At 37.6% G+C, this 12,120-nt stretch overlaps 1 protein-coding gene across 10 annotated transcripts in view; it reads left to right on the plus strand.

Moving 5' to 3' along the window:
- Window positions 1-5,145: 5,145 nt before the first annotated feature.
- LOC109409693 (aspartyl/asparaginyl beta-hydroxylase) overlaps window positions 5,146-12,120 on the plus strand; it is a 54,116-nt gene continuing 47,141 nt past the window's right edge. For 2 of the 10 annotated variants that reach the window (XM_062854585.1, XM_062854588.1), the window contains exons 1-2: window positions 5,146-5,495; window positions 5,613-5,746. In XM_062854585.1, the coding sequence (XP_062710569.1) occupies window positions 5,695-5,746 (52 nt within the window). In that variant the 5' untranslated portion in view covers window positions 5,146-5,495; window positions 5,613-5,694. Of the gene's footprint in view, window positions 5,548-5,612; window positions 5,747-12,120 lie in introns of all 10 variants that reach the window. The other 8 variants (XM_029870159.2, XM_062854589.1, XM_062854586.1 and 5 more) reach the window with 7 other exon arrangements.

Consider the following 12,120-nt stretch of genomic DNA (forward strand, 5'->3'; position numbering starts at 1 on the left):
AACTTTTCGTATGCGATGTGATGATGGGCTACGTAGCGAAACTTTTTAAAAGAATCCAAAGAAATGATAAATTTTCAGTTTGGAAAATCCTAGCAAACCGTGATAGAACCGGTTCAAAAGTGTTAAGAACTGTTTTTGTGGCCAATCTATTGTTGATCAATGTGTTACTAACGAAAATCAAACTGAGAAAGCATAAAATCTAACAAATACCCGTTGCCACTGATTTCCAAATAGGACTTTTTTATATTGAAAGCGTGAAAATCATCATCACTGATCCAAATCAAAACACAACCAATCACGCACACACCGCCAAAAGCGCTTGTGTGTGGGTGATTTTGTTTTGACGGGACGAACGGGACTTTTGACATAACCAACACGGACGAGTGTTGCGAAACTGATCATCGTGAGCAAGGCGGCTGAAAATACGAAAAATTCGAGCAGTTAAGGTAGTAATGAACTTGAAAACAGTTCAGAAAAAAAAAATCTCACAAAAAAAAATAAGTCAGAATTTTAACGATTTTTCGACATCACCTAACCCCCCCCCCACCCGGATAAAAAAATAATACCATTCGTTACATGGTAAATATTATTAACATATGACTAGTTTTATTGTTCACAATAAAACACATAGTAGATATATTGTTACTTTTTACAATAGAAATCAAGCCCATATAGTTCGTACAATAAGTGAACATTAGCTTTATTAGTGACTAATTTATTCGATTGTTTTTCAATAGTTCTATAATAATTTAAAGTTACTATCAGTAAAAATTAATTTAAGTTGTTTTTAAATAGTTGCAAAAGTGCCTGCAAAGTTCTCATGGACTTTTTATTGAAAAAGAGTTTATTTCTCAATTACACTTAAAAACAATTCGTAACAAATAAATAATAATAAATATTATTGTTGCTTGGATCATGTTTGTATAATCAAATACAAAATCACTTGACATATTTTTTTATAGTTTTCTCACAGACAAACAGACGTAACACCTTGGACGATTTTCATGGAAATCCATCGCCCAGTTCACACTACCATCATCTGGTTGAAAATTTGCACGAATCACTGTGTTGTGCAATATCGTCAACAGAAGGCGCTAGTGTGAAACGTCAAACGCATAGAAAAGCGATGCGCGCGCCTCTGGTTGTGAAAGCCACAACTATGAAAATTTAAAACGATCGTAAAATGCATGGTCGATGGAAATTTCGCAAGTGTTACGTCTGTTTGTCTGTGGTTTTCTTTTTAAATTTGAGTACAGTAGATGTTTCGGTTGCGAATGTTATTCGCTAAAACTTCAACGACGCAGAGGAAGCTCTCAATGAATAACTGAGGAAGTACTTATAGAAAACTAGCTAAAGCAGGTTTAGCCAAGTGAGGATGTTACGACAAGAAAAAGCTAAACAATGATTTTTCTATACATTTTCTATACATTATAATGTCTTCCAATAAATTAAAGGAATCTAGTAAATAGTAAACTACCATTGATAACAATACAAATACAATTAGTTTAATGAGGTCAATTGAACCGATGTTAAAATAAACATGCAATAATATTGTTGTTATGTAAACAGATTTCGCCTTTGAAAAACCAAAGAATACTGTACAGCGGTGGTGATGCACCGTAAACTGCCGCTCTTTCTACCGCCCGTGTGCTTGGGTGATCAAATTACAAACGCAGCAACTATTTCGATGGCCACATTTCCAAGTAAGCTGTGAATATGCATTTGCCTAGACAAAGCCAACTTACCTTCCTCATCCTGCAGCGGCATTCTATGACTGTTCCTCTCGCAGCTTATCCTTATCAGTTAATTTAACAAAATCGATTTCTTGCCAACCGCGAGCACTACGTCGATGTGGTCTCACGGGCAAGCACTGCACGAGGATACAGGAAACCAGCCAAATACCGATCACCACACAACTGCAGTTCAATTCTCTACGGTGTGAAAAAAAAACTTTAGCACCAAAACAAACAGAACGGATTACGTCACGAACTTTGACAGTTGGTAAAACATAATGATTCCGCAGGGGTGTGCTTTTTGATAATCGGTAATGCAGAATTACGAAATATTTCACGCTTGTTTATATTATTCAGTGTATCATAAAGTTAACGATAAAGTGATTATAATGTGAATGATTTGAGAAGTTTTTTTGTTCGTGGAAAAGGCCATTTTTGAATGGTAACGATACTTAACAACCCATTCGGTCTATCGTTGAAACCCCAAATATGATACATGTTATCACCAATATGATTCACAGTATCATTGATTCATCATCCATATAATGATACCACAAATAATCGGAAAACGATAAACTGTATCAGAATCGTATGATACCGTTTTATTCGGGCATATGTTGTATTTGGTCAGTGTTAGTTGGCCTTTTAATAAATAAATTTACTTTGAAAACCCCAATCTCAGATGAAAAATGAATTCAAATTGATTTTGTAAGAGAACTTATTGGACACTGTGTGACCTTGATGAATGGAGTAAGTCTGGCGTTCGATTTGAATAGGTCGAATCAACATAGGAATCACAGCAAACATACGACCTATTCAAATCGAACGCCAGATGTAATCATACAGCGGTGCTGTCAAACGCAATGACCAACGGCATTTCCCACGCCTTTCTATCAAAGAAACTGCAGTGGACTCACCTCAAAATGCCACTGAAGCAGCTTTTTTTTCCTCCCCTGTGTCGAGTCGCTCCGGATTACGTGCAGTTTCGGATGATGCAGAAATTCCACATACCTCACTCAAGGGTCTGTTCCAATTGGCGAATTAAAATTAATTTTTACTTAAACTTGACAGTTCGACACTTAAACTTGACAGTTCTCCTATAGAAATAATTATCGAACTGTCAAGTTTAAGTGAAAATTAATTTTAATTCTCCAATTGAAACAGACCCCAAGTCACGAACAGCTATTTATTAGTCACTCCGCTTTCCGATGTGGTTACACATTTCCATAGACAAATAGACGACCAAAGCTTGAACCAAAGCGTCACAGACAATAGACATACAAATGACAAATACAATACAAATCTAATTACCACAGGGTACATCAATAGTGTTTATATACTCTACACGCTGTTGGGGAAATTAAGCCACTGCGTCCAATAGGCTGAACTTTTGGGGCATGTCCCGTTTTGATATTCGCATCTAGCCAGCTAATTACTATGTGCCAAGTAATCAGATACTGCACGACGCGTCTGATATTCTCCATAATGTAGCTACTTCCGAGTACCGTATTTCCCCGCTAATATGACACCAACTGTTGTCAAATAACCGGGGAAAACTTTCAATTCGAAAAACTGGTCATCCTACACCACCGTGCTTATTGAAATTTGGCAACTTTATTTTTGTTTTTGTTTTGATTTTCGGGTTTGTTATGAAACATAATTTCAACAGATATTGCGGTGGTGTGAATGAAAAACTTCTGGCGTTCGATTTGAATAGGTCGAATCAACATAGGAATCACAGCAAACATACGACCTATTCAAATCGAACGCCAGACTTGTTCTTTCTACGATTGTTGCCATCAGGGATAGGGTGCGACTCAAAACTCTTTGCGTGCCGCACACTCTGCTACGAGACAGCACAACAAACTAGAAGGAGACGAGTACGCGCAATCGGTTGTGTGTTGCTCGCTTACTTTGCCGCGCGCTGGAGCTCTCACGCTCAGTCGTATGCACTCTCTCGGTGCTTGTCTCCGTGCTTGGCACTTGACTTGATACTACGCACGATTGGAAAAATTTCGAATCAAACGACCCATCACTTGTCAACCCTTGACAAGTTTAACAACTTTGCCGAAAACACAAACTCTTCAATTAATTTATTAATTGATTTTTTTTTCTGTTTGGAGACAAGCGCAGTCCCAAGCACCGTGCATTACTCCCTGCGCCGTAGAGCTAGTGCTGCGATTGTCTCTCGCACAATTACGAAAGCTCTCACTCATACGTCTCTTGTCTCTCGGCAAAACGGGAGACGAGCACTTGCGATTGAGTGAAGCACACGCTTTTTTCGCACCGCACGGTGCATGCCGCCAATCCCTGGTTGCCATCCTTAGTTCATTCCAGTTGGTCTCCATGCGGTTTGGGTGTCGAATATTACCAAGGGTGTGGGGAAACTTCGGGTTTCAACCGCGACGACAATATTGTCGCGCTTATCTTAGATTCTCAGCCAGCTGCGTTCGAAACGCGCAGCCTCAGATCGCGCCAGACCGCGCACGTATCACGGAACCAGAAATCAACCCAAATATAGGTTCTTTTCACTCATATCGGCTCTTCCGTGCAAGAACCCAAATTTGGCTATACCGCGTTAAAGCTCTGAGTGGGTAGTTTCCGTTTGATGCCGGCAGAAAATTGCAACCCATCGCAAAGTTCTTTCTACCTAGCGTTAACTTTCGAAGTACCCTAGTGGGTTGAAAAAAACCCACTTTTGGGTAAACGACAAAGAACCCAAATTTGGCTTCTCGCACGGACATTTTCGGCTAGGTAGCTGCTTCTCGCTTTGTTTTTGACAACAATGCGAGCGGGAGAGCGAGAAAACAACCCACTGCTGGGTAAAAAGTTCAAGCGGTATACTTATTTTTGCGTTCTTTTAACGTATTTTTTAGGTAATCTGTTTTTTTCGTCCTTGGCTAAAACTGTTTTGCAGCCGCCGGGTGCAGCTGTCAGCCGCCGTGTACAAACCAAACGGGCGCAATCTTATGGCGGCTGACTCAGATCAGCAGGATCTGAGTGATTAAGCTAGGATGCACAATATAAGCGCAATATCAAACTTTTTTACATTTACACTGTACATCGCTGTGACATTTGAACACTTTTTAATTCGACATAATATTATGTCGACATAATATTATTCGACATAATATTATGTCGAATAAGTGGGGTAAATTAATTTACCCCAATTAAAAAGTGCATTAAAACGTGTCGATAATATGTGCATGTCCATCCGAGTGTCCATCTGATCTTCGCACATTCACAAGTTCTTCACATCCGGAAAACCTTAAACTGCTCGACTACAAACATTAATTTCTGCCGCCCCCTCGAAATCGCCCAATGCTGAGCGGCTTATTACGTTGACAGCAGAACATCGGGTGACCAGTAGTAACGGTGTCATCAGTCATTCATTACTTTTGGCTGTTTTATTTTTGTTTTTACACCATGTACCGTTATAGACCGGGTCGGGTGCTGCCGGACAGAATCCAAATCTCGCGCAGCACATAAGCAAAGCAGGAGAAAGGCAAAAACGCTCCCGTCCGAGAGTGGACGACACAGAAGGACGTGATAGTGATCATTGCTACGCTACACAAGAAGAAAACGTGAAAGAGATCCGAGGTGCGTTTGACCGGCACAAGTTTAATGATCGCGGCGACCATCTCTCGGCGCACGCAACGGAACGGAGAAAGAACCATTCATTTTCAGTTTCAGTCGACGAGAACCCATCGTGCGGTTTAGACACTCGCGACAGTCAGTGATAAGACGCCAGCAGGGCAATAGGTTCGTTTTCCGGTTGATTTTATGAATTTCTTTGGAGAGGCAAGAGTGCCCAGTGTGTGCTTTTTAAAGTGACCATAATCCGGAGATTGTAAGATCGGTTTCATTTCTTTGTTACAGCAGTGATTAAGTGATCAGAAGTATCCCCCTTGGGAGTTGGTTGAAATTTGGTCTGATAAGTGAACTTAAAGCTCATTGAGGCATGTCGGGAGACGTTCAGCCAAGGAAGCGCAAGGACAAGAAGAGGAAGAAAGGTAAGTCGAATATCGGGGCGATCAAAAAGACTTCGATTATGTCGTAACGATAATACCGTGGACATTCCGCTCCAAAGGTGCTCCCTTCGTGCAGAGGAAAGTCACACGGAGCAGCACAGATAAGTTATTCCTTGGAGCCAGTTTTAATTTAGAACTTTTTATTAGCTTATGTGAAAAATCTTTAAATAGAAATTTTTGACTCGCTGCTCTCAGTCGTCTTCCGTTTGGTTGCTTTCGGCTGGTCTCAGCTCAGCTGGTCGCATATTGTGAGAAGGGAAGCGATGTAGCCGCCGCCGGTCGACACAGACTGACACTTTTCTCGCATAATATTTCTCGAGATGATCTCTGATGTGAGTTTGTCTCCATCCCAGATGAACACTGACTTAGGGTGGCGGGCCCAGATTCTTGTCCTACACAGCGTAACAAAAATTAACTGTTGGTCTGTCTCAAACGCAAACTTATATGTCGACCCGTTCAATCTGAATCTGACCTCAGATTTGCATCAGCACGCTTCCTTTTTCAGCTAAACCACACTTTAAAAGCCAAAATATGCATTTTTGGGTTTTTTTTTCACTGCATGCCATTAGGCATTGAAAGTTTTAAGCGATCAAAAGGAGAACACCCTAATTTCACCAAGATACTCTTTTCTTATCCCATGGCGTTTGAGTGGTCAGCAAAAGACTTATCGTCGGCTTTTGACTGCCCTGATAACAAAAGATCATAGAGATACAACGGAATGTATTGTTACAACACGCTGAAATGAATGGTATTTGCCATTAATTCAATTGGGTTGTTTAGTGAATAAAATATTGCTATTTTCTGTAGTTTAATCGAAAGAGATCATTTTTTTTTAGTATAACGTGATTTTATTGGATTCCAATACCTTTGTCTTGATGGTTAAATTAACACAACAGTTTTAACTTTCGTGGATAGAATGACAGTCCAATCGATAAAGTGACAGTTCGACCCGAACAAAAAATTTTCCCCATACAAACTTTAAATGCATTTTAAAAATAGTTCCCGGACTCCAAAAATAATGAAATTTTGGATTTCGACTAATTTTTGGGCGGAGAAACTGATTATGAAATAATCCGGATACCCCTAAAGAACCCAATTGTTCAAAACGATAGAGTAACAACAGACCCAATGGTTTTCCACCGTAGCATGTATTGTTAATGTCACTTTTACGATAGAAAATGTTGTTATGTATCTTTACCATAAAAAAACCCAAATTTTCTGGAACAAATTCATGTCAACTACCATTCAATTTATGGTGTTTTACCCTTCTTACACCCATAAGAAGGGTATAAATATCGCTCGAAAAACCGACTTTCGATCCGAGGCCCGGAGGGCCGAGTCTCATATACCAATGAACTCAGCTCGACGAACTGAGCAAATGTCTGTATGTGTGTGTGTGTGTGTATGTGTGTATGTGTGTGTGTGTGTGTGTGTGTATGTGCGTTACAAAAAAATGTCACGCACGTTTCTCAGCCGTCTGTCAACCGATTTGAGTTCTCTTGGAAGCAAATGAAAGCTACTACATCCTAGTAGAACGCTATTGAATTTTATTTTGATTGGACGTTTGGTTACCGAGATATCTCTCGAAGAGTACTTATGAGTCATACTTCTAAACTTTTTAAGATTTTTGACCAAGTGTATCATAATAAATATTTCGACCGTTTGTCAATTGATTTGGGTTCTCTTGGCACCAAATGAAAGCTACAGCATCCTAGTAGATCGCCCAGAAATTTTATTTCGATTGGACATTTGGTAACAGAGATATCTTTCGAAGAGTACTTCGGATTTATACAACTAAACCTTTTGAGATTTTTGACCAAAAGTATCATAATACATATCTTAGCCGTCTGTCAACCGATTTCGGTTATCCTGGCACCAAATGAAAGCTACAACATTCTAGTAGAACCCTATACAATTTCATTAGGATTGGACATTTGGTTATCGAGATATGTTTCAAAGAGTACTTGGGAGTAATACAGGTTAACTTTTTGAGATTTTTAACCGATGGTATTATAATAAATATCTCAGCCGTCTGTCAACCGATTTGGGTTCTCTAAGCACCAAAAGAAAGCTACAATATCCTTGTATAAGGCCCTGAAATTTTATTTCGATTCGACATTTGATTACTGAGATATCTTACGAAGAGTATTTCAATAAATTATTTTTTTTTATTATATTCACTTGTTATCTTGCATTTGTTTTTGACCAGTCTATGGGAAATTATTTTTCAATAAATAATGCTGACCTCATACAAAGTGTATACTAGCAGGTTATTGTTTTCAACAAAATTATAAATAACAGATTACAAATACACAGGAATTTTATGGAAACTAACATATGTTAAATGAAAGCTTTGAATTTATATATTGTGGGAAAAAGTGCAAGCCAAGAACCAGACAGCCAAAATAACTAGCTAATGCCAAAACTGATTAACTTAGTAGATATATAATTTTTGTCGTTTTTATACCATAACCATGAATACCAAGTACTTCGGAGCTAATTTAATCGACTGATTAAGAGATATTAGACAAAATGTATCTCGCTGATTTTCTTACCCGTTTGTTTATCTATTCAAGATCTTTTGGCAGTTAATAAAAGATACAATACTCCAGAATATATAAGGTATTTTTTAAACATTCCATACAAGATTCTAGGAAGTGTCTGGCATTTCTGGTAGTTTAGTCCATGGTCCATGATGCTATTTTGGAAACCAATCCACAAGATGCCAAATCCACAATATTTTCTAGAACTTTTGGTCAACTACACAAAATAAATATGTTTAATACAAATAATACAACAATAATTTTAATAAGTGTAAGAAGGGTTCTGTTCACCATAGGTGGATTAAATCGGGTTTTTATTCTTGTAATCAGTTGGACATCGTCCTGTAGATGGGCAACATCGAGCCCGGAACCGGTCGACGAAAAGGTAAATGTTTAATTACTTTTTATGTTTGTAAGAACGATAAGTGTTGTGTCCGCGTCGCGCCGCGTCTTGTGTGTGTTCTTACGTTAGCACGAAACCTAAAAAATGAGTAAGCATGGTTTATTGACTAATTAAAAATATATTACATCCCAAGTGGAACCAGTGTTGAATAACCACTTTCACAGTTTTATGACAAATTTTGCTGTTTTGCTGTTTAGCTGTTTTTTTCACAATTATAAATTGAGTGATTTTTTACCAAGAAATAGAAAGAAAGGCATTTCTCACCGTCTTCAGCCAGAGGCTGTAGAGACTGAACACATTACTTACATTAGGCAACGGACAACACTCAGAACACCCAGCCTAGTGATAAATGTTTCGTTTGACAAAAAGTTTCCGCCGACTGGAGTGGAAATCGAATCCAAGAAGCCTACCTTACCAGCAAGGATTAAACACAAAGCTTTTCCTTGTCTTGAAACTGGTTGCGGAGCTGAGGCAATCAGATAACTGTATATTGTACAGACAGCCTGTGTGTTTCATAATTGCACAGTGATAACCCGATTTAAGGAATTACGGAAATAATTCTCCAAGAAATCCCATGAAATTTGGATGATTCCTTAGTGAGATTCCTGAAGAAACCCCTGAAAAATTCTTCATAGGAACAACCGGGAGAAATTCATTGAAAAAGCTTATGATGGAAATCTCGGAAGCGTGAGGATTTGTTTATAGGAATTCCAAAAGGCGAGTCATCAAGCATTCCTAGAGAAATTATAGTGGGAACAGTTGGAAGTATCCCAGTTTTCATTTCTAGAGACATCATAGGATAAATCTTCAAAAAACAAGAGGAGTTCATGAAAAAATCCCGGCAATTTTGCTGGAGGAATTTCTGGAGTAATCCCAGGAAAAGTTCTTACCGATGTTACTGGAAGTATCCATGTAGGAATTTCTGGAGGAATCTCAGCAGAATTAAAGGAAACCCATCTGAAATTCCGGGAGAAATGCCACAGCAGATAGTTTCGGAGGAATCACTGGAGGAAATTCTGGAAGAATTCCTAGATATAATCTCTGGACGAATTCCTTAAACAATTCCCGAAGAAATCATAGGAGATTCTGGAGGAATTTGAGGTGGAATTCCTGTAGAAATCTCATCGTAAAACACGAGGTAAAACAGGTATACTTAGGTGAACACTAGAAAGAATTCATGGGGCTAATTCAGCGTGCATTTCTGGAGAACTTTTGGCAGTAATAACTTAAAAAAAACAAAAAGAAACTTCTGAAGGCATTAAAAACTGGACTCAAAAAAGTGAAACACAAAAAATAATGCAAAACTTGTGATTGCGTGCAAAAAATAGCTAATTTTTTAACCAGGAATAGCATATCATGTGTAGTTAATACCATAAAAACTTTATCAAAATTGGTGTAGTATTGGCGCAGATGTCGATACAACAAAATGTGATTATGGAAATTTTGGGCATCCATTTTAAAAATTGTTTAGACTATAGCTTATTGGCTCATCGAAACGTCTGAAAATTGACTGTAAGGTTGAGACGTAAGGCATAATAAGTTAACAAATATTAATATTTGTATTATGTCAGACAGTCAAGCAGCTTTGAATGATTAAATGAAACTAAGTTTTATAATAATTCTACTTAAGTACTTATGACCTTCAAATGGGCGTAACTGCAGAATTTGACCAACATTATTATTTTTGAAATTTAGTTTATGGGTGTGCATTAACTATATAAATAAAAAAGTAAATGAACTGTCGTTTATGTTTTTCATTGTATATTGTTCTGGCTATGATAGTAAATGAAGCCAACAACGTCCGTATCCTACAGGTTAAAGAATACTTCCCTTATACTGGTGTTATGGCTAATTTTTATACGAAATGCAGTCAATATGTGTGCATAGTATCAAATTGTGGCATTATTAATGATACTTGTTATTATTTGGGACTTTGAAGCATACTTCTGTTATGAAATATGATGGTATTCTATAGAAACCCCTATTTTTTGTATGGGTAAGGCCCATTAAAAGGGCGTAACTCAAAATTTCGTCTAACGATTATTTCAATAATTTATCCAGAGGTGTAGGAATGATAAAGAAAAAGAGTGGCGTTTCAAATTTTGTTGGCCGAAGCATGCTTCTGTGATTAACAGTGGCGTCGCGTAACCTTACTTTTTACCTGTGCACCAAGTATAAATTCTTGAGTTTTTTGAACAAATTTGCTTGTAATAATTAGAAAATGACGAGAATAGCTGCTTTCACTCATTTGTATTTCGATTTCGATCATAAATCCTCTGCAATTGCAAGTTTTAGGGTCGGTGCACAGGTAAAAAGTGAGGTTACGCGACGCCACTGGTGATTAAATATGCTGTTTTTCTATAGAAACCTTGATTTTTTACGGGTTAGGCCCTTTAAAAGGGCGTAACTCAAAAATTCGTCTAACGATTATTTTAAAAATTTGTCCAGAGGTGTAGAAATGATAAAGAGAATGGCGTTTCAAATTTTGATGGCAGAAACATGCTTCTGTTATGTAATATGATGTTTTTCTATAGAAACCCTGATTTTTTAGGGGTTAGGCCCTTTAAAAGGGCGTAACTGAAAATTTCGTCTAACGATTTTTTTTATAAATTTGTCCAGAGGTGTAGGAATGATAAAGAAAGAGAATGCACTAAGGGCCAGAATCGCAATCTAGCGGAACTAAATTAATTACTCCTAAACGAAGCATTTCTGACGCATAAAGTCTTCGACAAAGTTGTTTGACATCAGCAGAGGCATCTATTGCTAAGAAAGTAGTAGTTCGCAACCCGTCCGCATAGGTGGCGCCACCATCTAACTTCTTTGTTTTACGTCCTAGAGACTTGGCGTCTTCGGCAAAGTTGTTTATATTGGCAAAATAAACAACTCTTTCTCAGACGTCAAAATTCCACAGCCTACTGTTTTCAAGTTATTTAAAAAATAAAAACAAATCAATGAAAAAACCGTTTTTTAAGCTAATTTTGACATTTTTACCAGAAACCATGTGAGTTTAATTTTTTTCCGAATGCATATGTGTCAAGCCAATCACATTGTACGGGAATAAGTTGAATATTATCATTAAAAATTTAAAATAAAAATACAAATTCGAAAAAATAGTGTGAATTTCAACCCTTAATATCTGACAAAGCGCAAAAAATCGCAACATAAAATTTTCAGCAAATACGAAGCAATACTAGGTGAACATGTTGCCAAAAATTTGGAGAAGTATTTTTTAGTGTTTTTGAGATAATAGATTTTTAGTAACAGTATAAATATAAATAATGTCAGCATGTAACTTTTTACTGTTACACATTAGAGAGTTTATGTCTTCGAAAAAGTTGTTTATTTTGACTAAATAAACAACTCTTTCTTGGACGTCAAAATTCCACGGCCTACTGTTTTCGAATTATTGC

This window comes from Aedes albopictus, chromosome 2 (assembly GCF_035046485.1).
Source record: "Aedes albopictus strain Foshan chromosome 2, AalbF5, whole genome shotgun sequence".
Taxonomy (NCBI): Eukaryota; Metazoa; Arthropoda; class Insecta; order Diptera; family Culicidae; genus Aedes; species Aedes albopictus.